This window comes from Schistocerca nitens, chromosome 2 (genome assembly GCF_023898315.1).
Source record: "Schistocerca nitens isolate TAMUIC-IGC-003100 chromosome 2, iqSchNite1.1, whole genome shotgun sequence".
Lineage (NCBI taxonomy): Eukaryota > Metazoa > Arthropoda > Insecta > Orthoptera > Acrididae > Schistocerca > Schistocerca nitens.
In genome coordinates this window covers 395,844,567-395,871,405 of record NC_064615.1, presented here as the reverse complement: position 1 = coordinate 395,871,405, position 26,839 = coordinate 395,844,567, and the positions used below count along the sequence as shown (strand labels likewise).

General features: G+C 37.2%; 1 protein-coding gene across 3 annotated transcripts in view; it reads left to right on the top strand.

The window, feature by feature from the left end:
- Window positions 1–26,839, top strand: part of LOC126236240 (ATP-binding cassette sub-family C member 4-like) — a 352,061-nt gene that overhangs the window by 240,053 nt on the left and 85,169 nt on the right. For all 3 annotated transcript variants that reach the window (XM_049945384.1, XM_049945382.1, XM_049945383.1), the window contains 2 exons: window positions 6,372–6,748; window positions 20,005–20,084. In XM_049945384.1, the coding sequence (XP_049801341.1) occupies window positions 6,372–6,748; window positions 20,005–20,084 (457 nt within the window). The remainder of the gene's footprint in view (window positions 1–6,371; window positions 6,749–20,004; window positions 20,085–26,839) is intronic.

Here is a 26,839-nt window from a genome sequence, read left to right as displayed (position 1 = left end):
TGACTCTGGCTGCAGACATTTATGCAATTAGAAATATTTATGGTTGAGAACATAGTAGAAATCTTAGTGTAAGAAAGCAGAGTGTGAGTGAGCTGATTCTGACTGTGGGAAGTGGGGGCACCAAGTCTGAAATCAATATCTGATTCCAATTTATCTACTTGAAAGGTACTGTTATTGTAGACACATTTAGGGTTTCATGTACCATGAGGGACGTATTAGCAGCCCTCTTTCCTATAACAGATCAGATGGACAGACATTTAGGCCATTCCATCCAAATCACAACAAAGCATCTATTCCCTTGTGTCCTCTGAACAATTTTTTCTTCAGGTGAGTGGTATCCCACCATCTATCTACCTTGTCCCTGTGCTCTAGGGACAGTCCACTATATGTTAATCAAAACCCAAGTAGATGTATGCTTAGATTTTTAAAAGAAACTTAATGATGTTTGCATGAATTCAGGGTCTTCAATTTCTCATGCCTAAATGTTCCAAATACATACAATTTTCTCTCTCTCTCTTTGAGCCCATCATAATTAATCTGGTATTCATATCCTGGAAATCATTATAATTAGAGACTAACTTTAAATTTTCAGGGTATACTACCAATATAAAATGTTACTAATGGAATGCTTCTCTCAATTTGAATTTCTCACTGCCACCTACTACAAAACAGAGTCAAACATCAGCAAAACCACTACTTTACTGAAGTGCACATGTTCACTATGTGACAATTCAAATATAAAAACTAGCTTTCCATTTGAATTTGATGAATTTAAGAGTCAAAAAATTTCTGAGTTGAAAAAAAAGGAAAAAGACCTAAAATGTTTGGTTGTGACCTCAACAAAATAATCCAGGCCCCAAACACAACATTACCACAGAAAAATGAGATTAATCAGACTAGGCCTTAACCTGAATCAAAGAGTTTGTCTTAATATCATATGGGTTTGTAACATGCAACTGAAAATAATTATAAATAAGCTATATATATCAGAAAATCAAGTATAGATTTAAGTGTCTGAAAGTCCTTTGTGAAAGTATTTGTGTGGAGTGTAGACATGGATGATAAATAGTTTAGACAAGAAGAAAATAGAAGCTTTTGAAATGAGGTGCTACAGAAGAATGCTGAAGATTAAATTGGTAGATCACATAACTAATGAGGAGGTACTGAATAGAATTGGGAAGAAGAGAATTTTGTGGTTCAACCTGACTAGAAGAAGGGATCAGTTGGTAGGACACATTCTGAGGCATCAAGGGATCACTAATTTAGTACTGGAGAAAGCCTGGGGGATAAAATTGTAAAGGGAGACCAAGAGATAAATACAGTAAGCAGATTCAAAAGGTTGTAGGTTGCAGTAGTTACTCAGAGATGAAGAGGCTTGCACAAGATAGAGTAGCATGGAGAGCTTCATCAAACCAGTCTTTGGACTGAAGGCCACAACAACAATAGCTTATCAGAAATACACAAACTAACGAAGGCTCCAAACTCAACCATACCATACAGAAGCCAGATTAATCAGAACAGTCCTGAAACTGGATCACAGCAAAGAGTTTGTCTTAATACTGCAAAGATTCATATTGTGAATCTTAAAATAAGTAAAAACATAACCTAATTTATCAGAAATAAATGTTAATAATAAGCACTAAGTGATAGTAAAATTCTTTGAAGCCATATAGGTAACAAGCAAAATTAAAGTCAAACAAAGTTAAATTAACCAAGGAGCTCAGTTGTGTTATGTTTTCAACTATGAAAAACTTCACTTAAACTGTGTTGACAAACTTCCTGCTGTATAACAGAAGTACTTTATGTGGCAATGCAACCAAAGTAAATACAAGGACAAAAGAACAGTAAGTCCTAGGAGGAGTTACAGTAATACCTTTTAACATCACATCACTTCAGTGGAGGAAAGAGTCTACAAGTTTCTTCTGCTATGCCATATTCAGTTGAAGCCACACATAGGTGATCAGATTCCTAGATACCTACCAGACTGGATGCTGTTGAATGCTACATTGCACCCACTGTTCCAAACAGTCCCAGATATTTTCTGCGTGAGTGAGATTGGGTGCTTTAACATGCCAGTTGAGTTGTTACTGGGTACCTGAGTGTTTGCCAAACCAGGAATGTATGCTTCCAGTCCTGTGAACCTGGCTGCTGTTGTCACGTTTGAAGAAGGGAGTGTCCCCAGCATACTCAAATTGAAGATATAGAAGAGATATATAACACTCATGCTTTGTATTTATGAAAATGAACATAAAATGTTTTTACTCTCAAATCATATTATTCTCAAGTGATTAAATGAGATTTCTGTAATATCTTAAGAGTTTTGAAGCAGGAAATGTATCAAGAGTTCTGAAATACTTAAGTTGAAATAGGCTGATGCAGCTGACAATGGTTTGCAGTAATTCTTCATTATATCTCACAGCAAATAACCTGGATTTTTCATTTGTGAATTATGTACATGATGTGGAACAGATTTTATATTTTTCAAATAAATTTTGACATTCATGTTATGTAAATTCTTCAGCTCCAACATTTGGTGACTTGCAAATGTTCTAACTTGTATCAGGAGATATAAATATTATTATTGTGGTGTGTCAAGTATATATTATTGAATGCTACACTATACTTCAAACTGGCACAGATATTGACATTTTTTTAGCTTAGTCACCAAGTCTCTGTAAGCCACTGACCTGATTTTTCTGCAGTCTCCATCCACTCCTCAGTAACACGTCAGTCAGTTGTCTTGAAGATGTAAATCTTATTCAGTACTTCATGGCATTTGCTCTAAAAATGTACACAACAACATGATTTAGATTGCACTTTTTTACGCATTTGTTAGCCTCGAAGTCATATTGTTGGGATGATGGTTAGGTTTGTTTTCTATTTTGTAAAATTATTATTGCTTGTAATCAGGTCTGCATTCACAAACAACCAAGAGTTCAGTTGCAGAATTATTCAGATAAACTGTAAAGCCATTGAAGCACAAGTTAATTAAACATTGTCCATTAATCAGTGGTAATTCTAACAAGTCACTGAACAAAATATTTAAATGTGCCACACAACACAATTCATTTTTACACTATATTTATCTTTTGACAAAGTACATTGTATGGATCAAGACATATTTTCATTTCATGCACCAACAGGTACATAGTTTTTACTGTATACCGTTTAACAAAAATATAATTTATTACAAAATTATTCTGGGGCTATTTCATATTAAATTAGATTTTGTACAATTTTTCTTTCGATACAATAATGGTATTGCAATTGTTTTGAACTGCAGTGCACATAAATTCATTTACACTGTAATAACAGTTTTCTATGAGAAAATTTTTGAGACTTTTTTGAAAATATTTTTGTTGTTTATTTCTCTCAAGAATGAAGGGAGTTTTTCAAGGGCTTTTGGTCCAGTGTTTGGTGGCTTTTTTTTTTTTTTTATTTTGTGGTGTGTGCAGGCTCATGGAAAAGGTTCCGTTTTCTGGTGTCATTGTTGTGTTGTGTATTGTTATCTCTAGTATCAGGAGACTATTTGAATTTTGTCCAACAGAGGAGTTCGTATAGGTATATACTGGGTAATGTTAGTACTTTGAGAGCTTTAAATGCTGGTTTACATGAATCTTTCCATTTAAGGTTGGCTATCATTCTTATGGCTCAATAGTTCACATACTGACTTGAAATAACCAACCAGATAAAAGTACAATGGAATAGTCCCTTAGCTCAGTTATTAATAAAAGTCATGATGATTAACAATGGCTCATTCTAACTTTCTATCAATCACAACACATTTCAGCCTAAATATTCATTAAGCTAAATCACTTCAGGTTTTTAAACATCAACATTGCTGAGTTTTTGCAGATACTGATGCATGTACTTTCATGAACAACTTGTGCATAGCTGTTGTGAGAGCAATTACTGGGACCATACTTGACATACAGGTAGGTGTTACATGCTTGTTATCTCAACCGGGACTGGGTTCAGACTGCAGACTTGGAGTTATGTTTGACTATTAAAAGACTGGAATATGAACAAATTGTTATTTTGGAAAGCCTACAATCATATGGAAAATCACAAGATTAAATTTTGGCACTGCATGATGTCAGGAGTCAATCCAGGGTCCTCAGCTGTGCCATCATATTCTTCAATTGTTGTTATGGGATCAGATTTCCACATAGATTGAAATGTTGCAACAACTTGGTGTCATCACAATTTGTGTATGTCCATGGGAGATGCCCCAGTGGCATTCATCGGCTGTACATTGCCTATGTTGTGTTTATGCTCAGTGCATCTCTCCTGTACTGTCTGTATACTCTGGTATCAGCTTCTTTGGTCTTAAGGCATGTTGTATCTGGGAGTTGTTGTATCCATTCATATGGAACATGTTCTGCAAGTGCTGCAATTCTGTAACTAGACTGTCACAGTCTTAGATTTTCCATTCTTGTGCACTAATTCGCTCAGGACATCTTCTCCTTGTGAAGGGGCATGACTGCTGGAGGCATGTAAGTACAAACCTGCATGTGTTGGTTTGTGGTAGACTCCACATTTAAGCATGCATGCTATCTGGTCTTTACCTGATGTTTCCAGAAATGGAAGATAATTTTTTTTTATGTCACCATTGGGAATCTGATTTTCAGATCCAAGTGTTGCAGGAAGTCCTGTAGGTGATGTTGTCCATGTCGCTAGACTACAAATGTATGATCAACATATTGAAAAAGCATGAGGGCTTGTAGATTGCTGACTCCAGAGTTTCTTCTTCAAATGCTTTCATAAACATATTGCCCACCACTTGTGAGTGTGGGCATCCCATCAAAACTCCATCAGTTTGTTCATAATAAATTGCACTGAACAGAAATTAGGTTGATATAAGCATTATTTCCAACAGTTTCATTAGCATTGGCCCAAATTTTTCTCCTATGAGGTTTAGGGAGTCTCTTAGAGGTACCCAGATAAAGAGAGATACCACCATGAGGTCTTCATGGTCCAATATGAAGTCAGAAATATTGTGCCTGTTTGACGATGCCTCCCAGCTGAATACACAGGAAATATTCAAGATTTTCCTACGCCAGAAAAGGCTGAAATCACACATCAAGCTTCTCTATTGGGACAAGATGTGCAGCAAAATTAAGGTGCTTGGCAAGCTCTAAAACAGAAAGGAGTGCCTTTTGGCCTCCCTAGTATAAGTTATATACAGATGATTACTTTTTGAAAACTATGCTCACTGCTAACTATATACAATGTTTCCTCTGCAAGCTCTAAGTAAAAGGGCGCTCAGCTGAGTGAAATACCAGCAAATCTATTTAAAACATGAGTAAAAAAGCAGGGAAAGTACCTAATCATGAAGGCAGATGTCCACTGCCAGCTATGATAAAATGTCAGAAACATTATGCCTTAATAATATGGTAACTAAATTACTTTTTGTGTAACGCTGATTTTGCAAATTTGTCTTACTACTACTTAAAAATGATACTAATGTGTTGGAACATTCACTGTAGTTGAAAACTGATTTCAGATTAACACTGCATGACAGGACTGGAACCCTAACACTTGCATTTCATGGTTATACTTTTATCAGCTGAACTATCCAGGCACAACTCATAATCCTCCCTCACAGCTTTAATTTTACCAGGACCTCTCTCTAAGCTTACAAACCCGAGAAACATTCTCCTGTATGCATGGGTCTGTGTTCAAGTCCCAGCTTTAATTTTACCAGGACCTATCTCTAAGATTACAAACCTGAGAAACATTCTCCTGTATGCATGGGTCTGTGTTCAAGTCCCAGTGCAGCACACAGTTCTAATTTGCCAAGAAGTGTTAAAACTGTGCACAATTTGCTGCACAGTGCCTGATCTTGCACCTACCAGATTCTATCTATTCCTATCAGAAAAAATGTAACTAAAGGAAGCAGTTTCATGAATTCTGTGAAAATAAATAAATAAAGACACTGTGGAATGACTGATTACTTTTTTTTGATAAACAGTTACCAAATAAGAGGGTTTTGAACAATTGTATATATATTGTTGCATTATTTCAATACAGGAAGGGGGAAATATTTCATATGCTTATTTAAATGCTATAAATATTTTGTTTTAACCCAATTCTGAAAATTTTTCTTTATATTGTATAGTAAGTGCTCAGTTTCCTCTCAAGTTAATGAGTGTAGCTGAAATGCTGCAATGAAACACTTCATTGCAAAGGTACTATCATGTAAGTGAAGGATATCTGTGCATCTATTTGACTACTCATTTCAGTAAAGAAAATTCACATATCTAAACCCGCAGTTTTGTTTTCCAGCTAAATATAAACTTGCAAATAACATCAGAAGATCAAAATACTGATATCAGAATTAAAAAATTAAACAATAATTTCTTTTTCAGGACTACACAAGAAGAGGCTAGAGCATTGTATAGGGAAGAGATGAACAGCTTTGTTAACAAAATGAACATTTCTGCAAGTGATGATGAGATAACAATTGAAAGTACTACAGCAAGCCAAGCAAATCAGTCATTCAGCTTATTGGATTTTGTAACTTCTAATAATGAAACAAATCCAGAAAGTCTACTGGATGGATTGTATGAAACTGAAACTCTTATTTACATGTTTGTGGCAATTACTGTAGGACTGGTTGTTATTGCATTCACACGCTCTCTAACTTTCTACAACATTTGTATGAAATCATCAAGAAAGCTTCATGATACAATGTTCACTAATTTGATGAGAGCACCTATGCGATTTTTCAACACAAATCCTTCAGGTAATTTTATAAAACTCATATACAAAACACCTGTTTTTACATTATTTTATTCATGAAGGAAACTGGTAACATCTATGATTATTATTAAATAATGATTATTTGGGGAGATGATGATTAGACACAAAGGTTTTTGAAAAACTGTTATTTTCCAGGCAAGTATGCCCATCTTTAGGTGTTTACATCTGCATTTACTGCATAGTTAATGCCTTCTTAAAGATATCAGCTCGTTAATAATGTGAGCTGTTGTTTCTGTTTCATGCACAATATTATATATCACATGGTGCTGATATGTGTTCCATCAGATGATTTTTGTCAGTCCTTCTACATTAACACAGAGTTTTGTACAGCCACCTGTTATGTGTAAAGAAAAAGCACAGCAAAGATATTCAGAATAAACACTTTAGATTATTACAACAGTGCTCAAAGCACAAACATGTGCTTATCACATTAGAAGCTTCTGAATAGCATCTGTGGTTGTGTTCAGTGTTATTCAAAAAATTTTCATTCCTTTTGTGTTGCATTATAATTTTGTGTCTGTGTTGCTTAGCGCTATGAAAAATTAAACAGACCTGATAAGTTCCCAAATTCTTGTTTCACTGTAATGGATTATCAATATGCAATTATTTTTAGTAAGTAAAGCATTTGTCCTAGCATGGATGAAAAGTGTGTGTGTAGTCATCTAAGATATTAAGGTACCAATGACAGTTCATCTAAGAGGCTGCTCAGTTGTGTCTATAACAAAAAGCAGATGATGACTCTAATAGGCTGAAAAAAGGAAAATAAAAATTTCAACAAATGAACAAAGAAAAATTGAATATTTTCTTGATGATGATGGTAAGTGTAGAGATTAAACATGAACATAATATGATTGAAAAGTGAGAAGTTATTTCATAGTTATGTTATGTGATGTCATGTGCTCATGGATAAATTCCCAGTTACCATTAATTAAGAATTCTGACCTCTTACATTTGAACGGCAAAGTCAGAATAGCTGTGTATGTCTCTGTTAATTTTTATTTATTTATTTATTTATTTATTTATTGTTCCGTGGGACCACATTTAGGAGAAGTCTCCATGGTCATGGAACGAGTCAATACATGAAATTATAACACGATTGTAGAAACAGATGAAATGAAATATAAGAAACATATTCAGGCGACAAGTCGTTAGTTTAAATAAAGAAAATCAAGAATGTAACACTGGAATTTGCTTAATTTTTTAGCTCTTCCAGGAGCTCCTCGACAGAATAGAAGGAGTGAGCCATGAGGAAACTCTTCAGTTTAGACTTAAAAGTGTTTGGGCTACTGCTAAGATTTTTGAGTTCTTGTGGTAGCTTATTGAAAATGGATGCAGCAGAATACTGCACTCCTTTCTGCACAAGAGTCAAGGAAGTGCATTCCACATGCAGATTTGATTTCTGCCTAGTATTAAGTGAGTGAAAGCTGCTAACTCTTGGGAATAAGCTAATATTGCTAACAACAACCAACATTAAAGAAAATACATACTGTGAGGGCAATGTCAAAATTCCCAGACTATTGAATAGGGGTCGACAAGAGGTTTTCAAACTTACACCATACATAGCTCGAACAGCCCGTTTTGGAGCCAAAAATACCCTTTTTGAATCAGAAGAATTACCCCAAAAAATAATACCATATGACATAAGCGTATGAAAATATGCGAAGTATACTACTTTTCATGTTGAAATGTCACTTATTTCAGATACTGTTCTAATGGTAAATAAAGTGGCATTTAGTTTCTGAACAAGATCCTGAACATGGGCTTTCCACAACAGCTTACTATCTATCCGTACGCCTAGGAACTTGAACTGTTCCATCTCGCTTATAACATGCCTATTCTGTCTGATTAAAATGTCAGTTCTTGTTGAATTGTGAGTTAGAAACTGTAAAAACTGAGTCTTACTGTGATTGAGCATCAAATTATTTTCCGCAAGCCACGAACTTATATCATGAACTACATTATTTGATAATGTTTCAATATTACACACAAGATCCTTCACTACCAAGGTGGTGTCATCAGCAAACAGAAATATTTTTGAATCACCTGTAATACTAGAAGGCATATCATTTATATAAATAAGAAACAACAGTGGCCCCAGCACTGACCCTTGGGGAATGCCCCATTTAACAGTGCCCCATTGGGACTGAACATCATTACCACTCTCAATATTGCGGTGGATTACCTTCTGCTTTCTGTTCTTAAAGTAGGAGGCGAACCAATTGTAAGCTACTCCCCTTACTCCATAATGTTCCAACTTCTGCAGTAATATTTTGTGGTCAACACAGTCAAAAGCCTTCGTTAAATCAAAGAAAACACCTAACGTTCGCAACCTTTTATTTAATCCATCCATAACCTCACAGAGAAAAGAGACTATAGCATTTTCAGTTGTTAAGCCATTTCTAAAACCAAACTGTACATTTGACAGAAAATTATGTGAATTTAAATGCTGCAGTAACCTTGTATATACAACCCTCTCAATAACTTTAGCAAACACCGATGGCATAGAAATAGGTCTATAATTGTCAACATTATCCCTGTCTCCCTTTTTATAAAGTGGCTTCACTACCGAGTACTTTAATCGGTCAGGAAACTGACCACTCCTAAAGGAAAAGTTACAGATATGGCTAAGTACTGAGCTAACATATGTGGAATAATACTTCAGTATTCTGCTAGATACCCCGTCATATCCATGAGAGTTCTTGGTCTTTAGTGATTTAATTATTAACTCAATCTCCCTCTTGTCAGTATCATGGAGGAGCATTTCAGGTAACAGTCTCGGAACACTTTTTTCTAAGAGCGCTATATGATTCCCTGTTGGGACTAGGTTTCTATTTAGTTCACCTGCTATATTCAGAAAGTGATTATTAAGTACTGTACATACATGCGACTTATCAGTTACACGGACATCCCCACTACGCACTGATTCTATATTCTCGACCTGTCTCTGCAGACCAGCCACTTCCTTTACGACTGACCATATGGTTTCAATTTTATCCTGAGACTTAGCTATTCTATCTGCATACCACATACTTTTTGCCTTCCTAATAACTTTTTTAAGCACCTTACAATGCTGTTTGTAATGGGCTGCTGCATTTAGATTGTGACTGTTTCTAACGTTTTGATATAATTGCCAATTTGTTCTACAAAATATTCTTATCCCTTTAGTCAGCCACCCAGGCTGCCTGTTTGTGCTAGTACCCTGTTTTGAACGTTCTAACGGAAAGCAACTTTCAAAGAGCACGAGAAAAGTCTTGAGGAAAGCATTATATTTATCGTCTACTGTATCAGCACTATAAACATCTTGCCACTCTTGTTCCTTGATAAGGTTTACAAAAGTCTGCACAGCAACTGGATCAGCTTTCCTAAAAAGTTGGTAACTATATTTAACATGTGTTGCAGCACAAAAATCTTTTAGACTTAAAATTTGTGCATCATGATCTGAAAGGCCATTCACCTTTTTGCTAACAGAATGCCCTTCTAATAATGACGAATGAACAAAAATATTGTCTATGGTTGTTCTACTGTTCCCTTGCACTCTCGTTGGAAAGAATACGGTTTGCATAAGATTATATGAATTAAGGAGGTCTACCAGCATCCTTTTCCTTGCACAATCACTTATACAATTAATATTGAAGTCACCACATATGACTAACTTTTTGTATTTCCTATAAAGTGAACCAAGAACCTCCTCCAGCTTTAGCAAAAATGTTGTGAAATTGGAGTCTGGGGATCTGTAAATAACAACAGTAAGAAGTTTAGCTCCACTAAATTTAACCACACCTGCACAACATTCAAACACCTTTTCAGTGCAGTACTTTGAAACATCAATTGACTCAAATGGGATACCGTTTTTCACATACATGGCTACTCCCCCACACCGCAAAGAGCTCCTAGAAAAGCTGCCAGCCAACCTATATCCTGGTAAAGGAAGCCTCTGAATTATCTCCTTATTTAAGAAGTGTTTAGATATACCAATAATTTCAGAGTCAACATCTATAAGCAGTTCACTAACTTTATCTCTAATACCTTGTATATTTTGATGAAATATACTAATTCCCTCATTAATCAGATACCCAAGCTTTGTAGAAAGTGGTTTCTTTGTTAGAGAGACTTCCCTTAAGCAGGAATACCTATCAGCTGACTTCAATCTAAAAAAGGTACAGCTCTAACACCCACAACTACCGGGATTTTCCCATGAGTGATCCCACCACCCCCACCTATGCTGTCACCTATAAGTTTTGCCAACCTCCCCTTCCCATACCTGTTGAGGTGCAGGCCATGTCTAGTGAAACCCGTCCTGCTGATAGACTCCACCGACACCACTGAAATGTGACTCATGCCTTCTGTCATCAGCGCACCCCCAAGTCTCATGCTATTACGCCTGACGGCTGTATTAAGATGAGGCCGATCATGACGCTGAAACAGTTCCACGAAATGCACATTCGTGTTGCCAGTCTGAGTGGCTATCTTTTCCAGGTCACCATCTATGTCATACTCCCCATCCCTATCAATACTATTACCAGCCCCACCCACAATCACTACCTGATCCTCTTTAGTAAAATCCCTACATAACCCCCCTATGTTAAAAGTCACCTGAGCCAATCCTGCATTAGGCTTCACAATGCTGGTGACCTGGTACTCACTCCCCAAAACTTCCTGCAACTGCTGGCCTACACCTCTACAATGAGAACTACCTAACAGCAGAACCTTCTTCTTTCTCTTAGACTTTGCAACTGTCCTAGCCACCGTAACTGCTGAGGTCTGCTTTGTCTCCTCCTGTGCAACTTCTTTTATGCTGGAAGCTGAAATGGTCTTTTTACAAATCTCATCTTATGTAAATTGAAGATGGAGGGAGGGAGAAAGGAAGGGAAATGGAAGGAACTGATTGTGCCATGAGCATCAGGGCTTAAAGTAGAATAAGCAGTGTGAAAATTTGTGTTGGACTGGGACTCAAACCTGGGACCTCCTGTTTACTAGACATATGCATTAACCAATGCACCACCCAGACACAGTGCTGATTGCAAATGGACAGACTATTTAACACATTCCTTGGCCAACCCATATTTCCACCTAGTGCCACCTAGCCACAGTCCCAATCCATTTTCTTGCTTGTTAATTTTAGATTACCACTGGAGGGTGAACATTCTAGATTCACATATTTTACTGTTCACATCACTTATTCTGCATACTCTTTCATTAATTGTACCAATATCCATTTGTACTGTGATATATTGTGAAAGGCTGAACATTTGTGAGTGCTGCAATAAACTAGTACTGTTATCGTCAACTATAGGCTTAAACTAAATTGGGCTCCTTTAAAATTATTTTGGACAGTCGGCCTATCCTTATTCAAAACAGTCTACCTCTAACTTCACTGTACAATTATGTGACAAACAGATTACTTTCAGAATTTTTGGAAGCTTAGAAAGCTATATTTTCATATGTTAATGGTGTTAGTGTTTTGTATACATAATTTAATGCATAGCAAATCAGGACTTGTGGTTCACAGTTCAGACAAGGATTACATCACCCCTGAATTCATTGTATATCAATGCACACAAAAGTGCTTTTTTGAGAATTTTTGGAAGCTACCATTGTCCTTTGCATAATCTATGACCAATTTGTAACAAATCAGGGTTTTTGATTTAGTTACTGTAGCAAATCTTCTAACATGCTGTGTTAATTCTAGTTTTCCCTTAAAGAGGAGTAGCCCTATATATTATCTGAATTTTTCATAAATTAACTCTGTTTTCAAGTTTGCTAACAACTGTAACATCAAAAAATTTTAGGAAACTAATAATTTTTACCACAGGTTTCTGCATTGACTTAATAGAAATCCCATTTTGTGTATCTGCCTGAATTCTCATGGGGAACTAGCAACATTTTAGCTCAATAGATTAAAAGAAAATCAGCAGGTTTAATTTAAAGTTATTTGTTCACAGGTTAATAATACATTGCACCAACCAAAATGCAGCCCCACTATTAATGCAGTTCTCAAAGATGGGATGAGTTGGTTGATGTTTGTAAGCAGCTGGAAATCACCCTGACTTCTGTCAAATGATTGGAAGCTGCTGTGAATCAGTGTGTTGGAATAGCTCCTGAGAGTCATTTACCTTTGGTACCTGTACCAGAGGTACCTCATGTACTATCCGCTCCTGTGGATCCTGTCTCCTCTGTGGAAAGTACAGGATCTGTCATTACCCATCCACTTGATTGCGAGTGGCATGTCAATGGTTGATATAGATGTCCTGTACAGAATGGATAGGGACCAGGGAGGATCCAAGGTGTTGTACTGATCTCTCTAATCATCAAGTTTGAGATTCTGTCTTTCAATGAAACTGAAACTGAGCCAGTGAGACTCGTTTCACCTGTTTTTGGGGAACCTGTTTTGTCTGCTATTAGGAGGCAAATGCAAGAGAGTAGGGGTCTACTGATTGTCTGAAGTTCAAACACATGGTGAATGATGGTACCCCTTAGGGAAATGGCAGCAAGGGACAGGAAAGGACACCAGGTGGACTCAGTGTGTGTGCCTGGGAGCCTCATTCCACACACTGAAAAGACTATTCCAGTAGCCATTGAGGGAACAGGTTGCAACCAGCTGCAGACTGTGGCCCACAATGGAACAAATTATTCCTGCTGGTTGGGCTTGGAGGTCTTTCTTGGGTCACTCCAGTGACTGTCAGAGAAGGCTGAGAAGACCAGCCTTGCACATGGAGTTTCAGTGAAGTTCACAATTTGCAGCATTGTCCCTTTGCTCCTGACTCAAGTAGAAGGACTGAACCAGAGACACTTAAAGTTCTGTGACATGCTAGGCTGAAACTTCCTGAACTTGCGCCATAGGGCTGAGAACTATAGGGTCCCCATAAGTAGGTCAGGTGTGCACTACACATCAGAGGCTGCTATTCAAGAAGCTGACTGTGTGGGGGGAAGGGAGGGGGTTCACACAAGGATTTTTTTAGATTAGGTAACTCTCCATCTAATCCAGATAATGATAGCTTTAGAAAACCCAGAAATATCATTGTGAGATTAAAAGAAATGCCTGCCACAGGTGAGAGTATTAAAATCCTAATGGTAAACTGCTGAAGCATTGACAACAAAGTGCCACAATTTGAAGTGCTCATTGAAAGCAGTGAAGCTCACATAATACTAGGCACAGAAAGCTCACATAATACTAGGCACAGAAAGCTGGTTGAAACCTGAAATTGATTGCAGTGAGTTTTTTGGGGAAAATTTAAGCATATATCAAAAGGATATGGAAATGGGAAATGGAGGTGGTGTATTTGTCCTAGTAGATAAGAAACTCAAATCCACCGAGATAGAAACTGTATGTGAGATTGTTTGGCAAGACTCAGTATCAGGGTTGGTTAGAAAATGACAATTGAATACTTTGCTCATCCCCCAGACTCATCTCCTGATATAACTGAAAACTTAAGTGAAAACCTCAGTTCACTTCTATGGAAGTTCCCCAATCATACTGTAATCATGGTGGAGACCTTAATCATCCAACAATTAATTGGGAAAATTACAGTTTTGTTAGTAGTGGGCATGATAAAACATCCTGTAAAACTTTACTAAATGCCTTATCTAAAACCTAGTTAGAACAGATAGTTAGGAACCCCACTTATGATGGAAATGTATTGGATCTAATGGCAACAAATAGACCTGATGTCTTTGAAGATGTCCATATCAAAACTGGTATCAGTGACCATGACACAGTTGTGGCAACAATGATTATCAAAGTACCAAGGACAACTAAAACAGGCAGAAATATATATATATATATATATGAGACCAGTGACATAGAATCTAAATAAGAAACTTGACACTTTCCACACAGGTCAGGAGCATGTAGAAGAAGTCTGGCTCAAGTTTAAAAGAATAGCTGATGATGCTCTGGATAGATATGTACCCAGAAGAACAGTTCATAATGGGAGGGAATCTCCACAATATACAGTCACAGTAAAGAAACTTCTAAAGAAGATTACTGCATAATAGGTGTAAAACAAAGAGTAGCACTGTAGACAGAGAGGTACTGAATGAAACATGTTTGGCAACCATGAGAGCAATGCTTGATGTCTTCAGTGACTACTGTAGGAGAATATTATCAAATGACATTTCACAAAATCCAAGGAAATTCTGGTCATATGCAAAGGCTGTTAGTTGCACCAAAGTTAGTGTCCACTCCCTAGTGAATGAGACAGGAACTGAAACTGAGGTTAGCCGTGAAAAAGCTGAAATGTTTAACTCCATTTTCAAATATTTCTTTACAAAGTAAAACCCAGGAAAATTTTCCCAATTTAATCCTCATACAATTGAAAAGATGAATGAAATAAGTATTAGTGTCAGCAGTGTTGAGAAACAGCTGCTATTAAAATTCAACAAAGCTACATGTCCTGATGGAATCCCTGTCAGATTCTATATTGAATATGCAGCTGAGTTAGCCCCTCTTCTAACTGTAATCTATTGTAGATCCCTCAAACAAAAAACTGTGCCCAATTCTTGGAAAAAAGCACAGGTTATATCCATCTACAAGGAGGGTAGTAGAAGAGATCCACAAAACTACCGTCCAATATCCTTGACAACTATTTGCTGTAGAATCTTAAGACCATATTATGAGCTCAAACATAATGAGGTATCTTGAACAGAATGACCTTCTCAGTGCCAACCAGCATGGTTTTCAAATACACTGATCATGTGAAACCAACTTGCTCTTTTCTCACATGACATACTGGAAGCTTTGGATCAAGGCAACCAGGTAGATGCAGTGTTTCTTGATCTCCAAAAAGCATTTGGCTCAGTACTGCACCTACACTTATCATCAAAAGTATGATAATATGGGGTATCAAGTGAAATCTGTGACTGGATTGAGAGCTTTTTGGTAGGGAGGACACAGCATGTTATCTTGGATGGAGAGTCATTATCAGGTATACAAGTATCCTTAGTCAAAGGAAGAGTGTTGGAACCCTTGCTGTTCATGTTGTGTATTAATAACCTTTCAGACAATATTAATAGTAAAATCAGGCTATTTGCAGATGATGCTGATATCTGTAATGAAGTACTGTCTGAGAGAAGCTGCATACATATTCAGTCAGATATTGATAAGATTTCAACATGGTTAGAAATTGACAGCTTGCTCTAAGTGTTCAGAATGTAAAATTTTATGCTTTAAAAAAAAAAAAAAAAAAAAAAAAAAAAAAAAAAAAAAAAAACATAATATCCTATGATTATCATATCAATGAGCCCCTGTTGGAATTGGCCAACTGATACAAATGCCTGGTCACAGCACTTTGTAGGGATATGAAGTGTAATGATCACATAGGTTCAGTCATGGGTAAAGCAAGTGGTAGACTTGGGTTTCTTGGCAGAATTTTGGGGACTGCAGTCAGTCTACAAAAGACATTACTTACAAATCACTCATGTGACCAGTTCTAGAATACTGCTCAAGTGTGTGGGATCTGTACCAGATAGAACTAACAGGGTATATTTAATGTAAACAGAAAGCATGGCACGTATGATCACAGGTTTGTTTAATCCATGGGAGAGTGTCACAGAGACACTGAAGGAACTGAACTGGCAAACTCTTGAAGGCAGACATAAACTATTCCGAGGAAGTCTATTAACAAAGTTTCAAGAACCAGCTTCAAATGATTACTCTAGAGGTACACTACAACCTCTATGTATCACTCACATAGATATTGTGAGGTTAAGATCAGAATAATTACTGCACACACAGAGGCATTCAAATGATCATTCTTCTCACACTCCATGTGTGAATGGAATAGGAAGAAACCCTAATAACTGATACAATGGGACATATTCTTTGCCATGCACCTAATGGTGGTGTAGATGTAAATGTGCATCTACACTGATGGCTGTAGATTCACAGCACATCAAGGTGTGTCAGTTATATGAAAGCATGGTGTCTGTTCCTTCACTCACGTCCAAAAGAACAGATACCAGAAATCCATGTAACTGATACTCCTTGATGATCTATGAATACACAACTTTCAGAGTAGATGCACATTTATGTTCAACATCCAGTGGGAATATAAAATTAGTGAGCATTGACGACATGGACAGGGCTGCAGGTAAGTGGTGGTGCTGGGTGTGTATGTGGTGACACCAAGGAATATGCTGAAACAGTCCATGCATTTGCGATTAATAAGGTGTCCAGGCGACACAGACTATCACAGTCACCTAGTAAGCTGGAGATTGTGGGTTTGAGTCCCAGTCTGACACTCCTCACTACTGGTTCTGCATAAAGTTGTGATGCATCTGATATCATCATTTCCTTCCCTTTACTTTCCTGTCTCCTCCACTTTCGATTTACACCTTGCATTAGTGTAATAAATCTCAGCTTTCTGTACATAATTTAGAGGCCTTCTTCATTAATATGAATATACTGATCTATTCATTGCAGTAGTTGAACAGTTCATACTATGCTTTATGACAAAATAGCTCCATCATTACATTTTCTCAACACAATTTTTTCTGATTGTAACTGATGAACATTCTCACTTGAATGATAGCTACCAGAATGACCTCTAAGACTCTCCAGATATCACAGATATCAGTGATGTCCTTCTTCCTTGGAGCACACCATATCTCCAAGACAGGGAGCACACCATATCTCCAAGACAGGATCTAATGAAATGGAACAAATCACCACTGAGCAGGTGCCATGGAATGTGATAAAGTAGCTGTTCTCATCCTAGCTTGCAGATGCACTGCATCCATTCAATGTAAGATCACATGTGAAAACAAGAAACCAAATTCCTAAATAGCATACATTCTAAACTAATTACTGAAATAAACTTCTGTGGTGGCAATCATTGTGTATCAGTTTGGTATACATTATGCAAGACCTCACTTTACTTAAGTGATATGGTACACTACAAATGCAAGTTGTGGATGAGAGCTAGAAAAATTAAAAGAAGAAGAATGTAGCATACAATAGCAACATGTGGATCACCAGAGTCTAGATTATGCTGCTGTAGAGTGCAGTATCCAAATAACCTGACCAATGAAACACAGTATGTGATCAAAAGTATTCAGACACCCCCCAAAACATACATATTTCATATTATGTGCATTCTGTTGCCACCAACTGCCAGGTACTCCATATCAGCAACCTCAGTAGTCATAAGACATCATGAGAGAGCAGAATGGGGCACTCCGCAGAACTCACAGACTTTGAACATGGTCAGGTGATTGGGTGTCACTTGTGTCATACATCTGTACACAAGATTTCCACACTCCTATACATTCTTAGGTTCACTGTTTCCAATGTGACTGTGAAGAGGAAACACGAAGGGACAAGTACAGCACAAAAGTGTACAGGCCAAACTCATCTGTTGACTGACAGAGACTGCCGACAGTTGAAAAGGGTCGTAATATGTAATGGGCAGACATATATCCAGACCATCACACAGGAATTCCAAACTGCAATTACTATGACAGTTAGGCAGGAGGTGTGAAACCTTGGATTTAATGGTTGAGCAGATGCTCATAAGCCACACATCACACTGGTAAATGCCGAACGACGCCTCACTTGGTGTATGGAGAGTAAACATTGGATGATTGAATACTGGAAAAACGTGTGGAGTGACAAATCATGGTACACAATGTGGCGATACGATGGCAGGCTGTGGGTATGGTGAATGCCCGGTGAAGTTCATCTGCCAGCATGTGTAGTGTGAACAGTAAAATTTGGAGGCATTGGTGTTTGGTGTGGTCATGTTTTTCATGGAGGGGGCTGTGATAGTGAAGCAGAAACATGAAGGGACTCACACAGCACAAAAGTGTACAGGCCAACCTCATCTGTTGACTGACAGAGACTGCCAACAGTTGAAGAGGGTCGTAATGCGTAATGGGCAGACATCTGTCCAGACCATCACACAGGAATTCCAAACTGCAAGTACTATGACAGTTAGGCAGGAAGTGTGAAAACTTGGATTTAATGGTTGAGCGGCTGCTCATAAGCCACACATCACACTGGTAAATGCTGAACGATGCCTCCCTTGGTGTAAGAAGAGTAAACATTGGATGATTGAACAGTGGAAAAATGTGTGGAGTGACAAATCATGGTACTCAATGTGGCGATACTATGGCAGGGTGTGGGTATGGTGAATGGGCAGTGAAGTTCGTATGCCAGCATATGTAGTGTGAACAGTAAAATTTGGAGGCAGTGGTGTTATGGCATGGTCATGTTTTTCATGGAGGGGGCTTGCACACCTTGTTGTTTTGAGTGGTACTATCACAGCATAGGCATACTTTGATGTTTTAAGCACATTCTTGCTTCCCACTGTTGAAGAGCAATTTGGGGATGGCAATTGCATCTTTCGAGATGATCAAGCACCTGTTCATAATGCATGGCCTGTGGCGGAGTGGATACATGACAATAACATCCCTGTAATGGACTCCTATAGAATACCTTTGGGATGTTTTGGAATGCTGACTTCATGCCAGACCTCACCGACCTACATTGATAGGTCTCCACAGTGCAGCACTTTGTGAAGAATGGGCTACCATTCCCCAAGAAACCTCCTAGCACCTGATTGAACGTATGCCTGCAACAGTCATCAAGCCTAAGTGTGAGCCAGCACCACATTGAATGCCAGCATTACCAATGGAGGGTGCCATGAACTTGTATGTCATTTTCAGCAAGGTGTCCAGATACTTTTGATCACATAGTGTAAGCACTATTATATTGTACAACTTGTTTCAGTGCTCTTTCTCTCATGCCTGTTTACTTGCTTTCTTCTACCACCCATCTGGATCTTTCTCTACAATGACTAATTTTTTTAAGTTTTGAAATTTTTTGAATTCTTATCTGTTGCTTCTGCTTGTGGAACTGTTATCTCTGCCCCACTAAATAAAATAATAATTAATGCCAAATTGATAAAATTATATTAAAGTAGAAATAAGCCATCATCAGTTGTTAGTAAGAAGTAATTGCTTGATCACATGCTTCAAGCAAGTAGGTAGTAGTTAAAGGTGTATACTGTGCCAATGAAACAAAGATATGGTGCTAAATTACTATGAGAAATTTGTGGACTTGAACTTAGGTTTGTGATGGAGAAATTAACTGTATTGCTTGTTCTAGCAAAAATGTAAATGTTTTAATAATTACTGTATCAATGAAAAAATTTTCTGTTGCCATAACTGAACATTCGAAATTTTCATTTCAGTATAAGTTATTCTTCACCTAACATTTCTTTTGTAAAAATTTTGTTTCAGGTCGTATATTAAATAGGTTTTCAAAAGACATGGGAGCAGTTGATGAAATTCTTCCAAAGGCTGTTATGGATGCAACTCAAGTTAGTATTTAGTTACAGTTTCTTTAATTAACTGCATTTCATGTACTATATTTTTTACATGTTACAATGAATCAAGCCACACTTCAGGAAACATCACACTACTTTCAGCATGAATGCCATTAGTTATCATATTCAGTTTTTGTTCTTTGTCATCATAACAGAAAACCCAATTTCCATCAAAATTAGCACAAAATTTTGGAGATACGTCAGTGCTGAGTGTCTGATCATACAATTTGTGCTACATAAAAACTGTTCATTTCAACAAAAAATAACATACAAAATCTGACTAGGACAAAGAATTGAGTAATTAGGCCGGCCAGGGTGGCCGAGCGGTCCTAGGGGCTACTGTCTGGAACTGCGCAACTGCTACAGTCACAGGTTCGAATCCTGCCTCGGGCATGGGTGTGTGTGATGTCCGTAGGTTAATTAGGTTTAAGTGGTTCTAAGTTCTGGGGGACTGATGACCGCAGAAGTTAAGTCCCATAGTGCTCAGAGCCATTCGAACAATTTTTTTTTTTAAATAATTAGCTGCCCCAAGCAGAAGAGGTTCAGTGTTGTGCTCCACAATTTGCTCTGCTTTTATGAGATATACTGATGCTGCAGTGTTCATCTAGTGTAGAAGTTGAAATGAAATCAGCTAACTGCAAAATCCATGCATTTTGGTCATATATTATTTATTTTTGTATATGTAAGTTGACTACCAGTATTTTTTTGTGTTTGAGTAAAATCAAACCCACCAGACAAATTTGTTTTAAAAAAGAAAGGTTCATACAAAAAAATCTTGTCAGAAATGGATAACTTTATAAATACAAATTTCTTGCAAAAATAAAAAAACTGTTCTTGCATACAGCAGAACTATATACAATCAGTTAATTCATGATTGTATAAAACAAAATTCTCAGCAAGGTTATTCACAATCAAAGAAACTAAAACCGGCTGTTTATAGTCAACACTGAGAATAAATCTAAAGTAATGTGGGAAGTTATGAATGGGACAGTGGGAAGGAAAGCAAGGGTCACTCAATCACATACATTAAGTATGAGGGTAGCATTATCTCTGACCCTAAAGAAATATGTGAAGTATTCAGTATATGCTTCACAAACACTGACAGCAAACTTTCTTCTCACATTGGTGCTCCTGTGCCCTTTCTCTGTTCTGACTCAGAGCTATTCCCCAAAACACTGTTTCTTGATCCACCCACATGAGGTGAAATTTATGGTATTATAAAAGAGAACCAGACTCACATTCATGTTGTGTTTATGGCATATCTGATTACGAAGTTTTGTTTATTTTTGACACTGTTACATTGTATGACACAATCATAAGAGGTTTTGTCCCACAATAACCATCTTCTTTGGTATAATAGGAAAAACTAAAAAGTATACATTAAGATCTTGAAACAAGAAATATATTTTCATTAGGTCTACTGTGAGTTAAGTAAAGTGCTGTTAAAATGTATGTGGATCATACCTATGGGTGGTGTTTGTATGTGGATCATACCTACAAGTAGCATTTGGTGAGCAATGTTCATGCATTGTCAAACTAAACACAGCAGCAAAAACTGGGAAATTACATATATAGAAGTAAGCGTACTTTTCTTTCCCTACTTGTGCTAGATGTGTATGTCTTCTATAAGACAATGTCTACTTGTGATAACAATAAAGTATGACAAATTTACAATAATATCTAAATCAGTTAATCACAATATATAAAACTAGATTACAGGCTGTTAAAGCAGTAAAACGTATTTAAAATAGATTAAGGCCTTTACAATAAAGGGAAGAAAGCCTCAATCCTTATTGCTGATGGCACTGCACTTTGAACTGCTAGATGTTTATGCCATTGTCCGTAAGTTTAGAGGAGATGACATGGGCCTGATGACAATGGCAGCTTTCTGCTGCAGCTTGCTGGTACTGTATTAAAATCTCTGTCCTAATGAACTCAATAACATGATCGCCAATACAAGTCCAGGCTGGTAATTTGCTTAAATACTAACAAAACTGTCAGTCAACAAGGGCACAGCTGTGATTATACATTTTCACCCATCACATATTGTAGATTTATGAAGGACAGATGATGGCAGATTTGAACCTGTACATATAAACCCAGAAGTAATCACTGAATTCCATGGAGTGTAAGTAGATGAGACATTACTGTGGGACATACATAAAAAAGTTACTAAATAGACAGAGCAGTTTGTACTATGCATTTAATGTCCTGAGTAGAGTAAAGTTTGTGACAATGAAACAGTAAAATGTGCCTACTTTGCACTAGTAACTTCAGTGTACACACGTTGCATTCCATTTTGGGGTGCTCCACACAGAGAGATATTTATTATTCTGATGAGAATAATTAAGATAATGAGATAAGTGTCTCTCTCCTCCACCATTAAACACTTTTCCTGGGACTTAATGTCATTCCAGTGCCTTGTATTTAAATCCACATAACAATGTGCTTTTTTTCAAGAAAATTTACATTTTTTTTTTTAAGTGAAGGCATTTGTCTTTATCAGTTCCATCATTCCAATGAATTATTTGTAATTAGTCACAGAATGTGTAAGCAACTGCATAAGGCATGTGGGAGTTGCATGCAATACCAGTACCAGAAAGATTGAAGATAAATAGAGAAGGATTCAGAGACAAAGTAAACACGTTATTCCAGAAGAAATCCTTCCACACAGTAGATGAATTTGTGAATTCCATCATAAATTAGCAAAGTTAAATATTATCTTATGTGCTAAACACTTTCCTGTCGATGTTACTATTATTTTTATTATTATGAGCCTAAATTAACCAAGTTGCATGTTTCCTATATATACCATAAGTTTTTAGCTAATTTGTTTCTTTCTACAGACATAACTGGTTTTTTTATTAACATGAGTTAATTATAATGTTTATACAAATAATAACTATGACTTGTCTCGTATTCATTGTTTTGTATTATTGTGAGCTAATTATAATATTTACATAAATTGTAATTGTGACTTGTCTTGTATCCATGTGTAACAACACACAGCAGAATTTATTGCATTGGTAAAAATCAAATTAAATACAATTTTAAGAATTTTCAGTAAGTACAAGTATTGTACAAAACATATTTCATAATAACTTGGTAATTGTAATTTACGATTACTGCAGCACATAGTGTAACCAACATAGCATGTTACTTTTAGTTTTCCCCTGCAATGGGAATGTATATTGTGTGTATTTACCATAAATTAATGTTATTTTCGAGTTTCTTAGTGACCATTACATCAAAAAAGTTTCAGAAAATCAGAAGGTCTGCCTTTCACACCAATTTTTCTGTTGTCTTAACAGAAATCTCATTTTGAATTATTAATTGTTTCAGTTCCTAAAGGGAACTAGTAATACTTTTAGTTTAACAGATACAGAAATTAAAAGAGAATCAGCAAGATTAATTTAAACTTATCTTTTAATGTGCCATAAAACATTGTCCATCCTACAGTTCAGGCCCACTATGACTGCTGTTCTCAAGCATACAATGAGTTAGTAGATGTTCATAAAGAGCTGTAAGTCACCTTGACTATTGTCAAGTGATTCGAACATGCTGTAAATGAGTGTGTTGTGAAGGTTACTGAGGGTCCTGTATCACAGTACAATTCTCTCCTGATAGTACTCTGATACATAACTTATGGTAACCCTCACACAGAGTACTGTCCTCTCCTGGCGGCTGACAGCAAGGGGAAATGACAGCCATAATTTTTCCCGAGGGCATGCAGCTCTACCGAATGTATGATTGAATGATGATAACATCCTCTCGGGTAAAATATTCTGGAGGTAAAATAATCTCCCATTCTGATCTCCAGACAGGGACTACTCAGAAGGATGTCATCATCAGGAGAAACAAAAGCAGCACTCTATAGATCAGAGCATGGAATGTTAGACCCCTTAATTGGGCAGATAGATTAGAAAATTTAAAAAGGGAAATGGACAGATTATGGTTAGGCACTGTGGGAATTAGTGAGGTTTGGTGGCAGCTGGAACAGAACTTCTGGTCAGGTGAATACAAGGTTATAAATACAAAATCAAATAGGGGTCATGCAGGAATACATTTAATGATGAATAAGAAAATAGGCATATGGGTAAGCTACTACAAACAGCATAGTGAACACATTAATGTAGCAAGATAGTCACAAAGCCCACACCCACCACAGTAGCACAAGTTTATTTATATGCCAGAAGCTCCGCAGATGATGAAGAGATTGAAGAAATGTATGATGAGATAAAAGAAATTTCCCTGATAATTAAGGGAGATGAAAATGTAATAGTTGTGGGTGACTGGAATTCAATAGTAGACAAAAGAAGAGAAGGAAAAATGGTAGGTGAGAACGGACTGGGGGAAAGGAATGAAAGAGGAAGCCACCCGGTATCGCTAACACCTTGTTTAAGAATCATGAAAGAAAGTTTGTACATGTGGAAGAGATGTGGAGAGACTGGAATATTTCAGATTCATTATATAATGGTAAGACAGAGATTTTGATACCAGATTTTAAATTGTAAGACATTTCCAGTAGCAGATGTGGACTCTGACCACAATTTATTGGTTATGAAGTGTAGATTAAAAGTGAAGAAATTGCAAAAAGGTAAGAAATTAAGGAGATGTGATCTGGATAAGTTGAAAGAACCAGAGGTTGTTCAGAGTTTCAGAGGGAGCATTAGGCAATGACTGATCAGGAGAGAAGAAAAGAATACAGTAGAAGATGAATGGGTAGCTTTGAGAGATGAAATAGTGAAGGCAGCAGAGGATCAAATAGGTAAAAAGACCAGGCCTAGTAGAAATCCCTGAATAACACATGAGATATTGAATTTTACTGGTGGAAGGAGAAAATTTAAAAATACAGCAAATAAAGCAGGTGAAAAACAATACAGTTGTATAAAAAATGAGACTGACAGGACGCACAAATTGGCTAAGTAGGATTGGCTAGAGGGCAAATATAAAGATTTAAAAACTTATTTCCCTAGGGTAAAGATAGGAATGATTTACAGGAAAATTAAAGAGGCCTTTGGAGAGAAGAGAAGCAGCGGTATGAATATCAAGAGCTCAGATGCAAAACCAGTCCCAACCACAGAAGGAAAGCTGAAAGGTGGAAGGAGTATATAGAGGGTCTCTGCAAAGGAGATGAAGTTGAAAGCAATACTATACAAAAGGAAGAGCATGCAGATGAGGATGATATGGGAGATATGATACAGCGAGAAGAATTTTACAGAGCTCTGAGTAGACTGGAATACTCTCTCTGAAATTGTGAAGGTAGCAGGGATAAAATAGAGGGAGAAAAAGGCCATTTACAACTTGTACAGAAATCAGATGGCAGTTATAAGAGTCAAAGGGCATGATAGGAAAGCAGTGGCTGAGAAAGGAGTGAGACAGGGTTGTAGCCTATCCGTGATGTTATTCAGTCTGTAGATTGAGCAAACTGTAAAGGAAAACAAGAAAAATTTGGAGTAGGAATTAAAGTTCAGGGAGAAGAAATAAACACTTTTAGCCAATGATACTGTAATTCTGTCAGGGGCAGCAAAGACTTGGAAGACTCGTTAAACATAACGGAAAGTGTCTTGAAAGGATTATATAAGATGGACATCGACAAAAGCAAGTTAAGGATAATGGAATGTAATCAAATTAAATCAGATGATGCTCAAGGAATTAGATTAGGAAATGAGGCACTTATTGTAGTAGATGAGTTTTGCTATGTGGGCAGCAAAGTAAGTGTGAGTGCTGAAGAAGAGAGGATATAAAATGTAGACTGGCAAGGGCAAGAAAAGTGTTTCTGAAGAAGAGCAGTTTGTTTGCTTCTAATATAGATTTAAGTGCTAAAAAGAGAGTATTACAGAGTGGCCCGCTGCCCAGCCCGCGCACTTCTCCGGTCCAACACACTACATTCAACGCAACTGCCTGACAGCCTGTACCTGTGCCCACTGCAGCCCTGTGGCCTGACTCAAATACTGTAAAAGTGTCATCTTCCAGAAGGTGTAGTGTAGGTGATTCCTCTAGATCTAATTCCTTGGATGTCTCGTAGAAGAGCTGCAAAAACCCTCTGTTTTAAAAGATACAAAATAAGTGATAATGTATAAGATTTACAGTAAAAAATTACCATAAATGCAGTGAGAGGAGAAACTAGTTCAATTTGAGCTATTTATCCCTTCTTTTAGAAATTTTTGCACAGAGCCAAATATTGGCTTTCTACCAATTCTAACATCAACCGTGTATTCCAGTGAGTATCATTGGACTGCTCCAGTGATCTGTCAAGAGCATAAAGAAAGACACTTTTCTTTTCATGATGACACTTCAAACCCTTTTCCAGCCATCCTGATTTAGGTTTTCCATGATTTCCCTAAATCACTTCAGGCAAATGCCAGAATGGTTCCTCCAAATGAGCATGGCCGATGTCCATCCCCATACTTCCCTAATCCGAGCTTCTGCTCCATCTCTAATAACCTCATTGTCAATGGGATGTTAAACACTAATCTTCTCCTCCTCCTCCTCCTCCTCCCCTCTTCCTCCTTTTCTTTTCATAAGTGATTAGTTCTTTTGCAAAGACAATGAACCTGTGAACAACTGACGCATATATACTTCGTGTGTTTCATAACACTTTATTTAGCATATGACAGGAACAATTCAGTCCTGAATAAGCACGCGATGCAGCGGCAATGTTGGCACCTTGACCACTTGTAAAATGCTTATCTTTCAAAGCAAAGTCGTGGAGACACATATCTTCTCAACAGTTCTCTTCATATGTT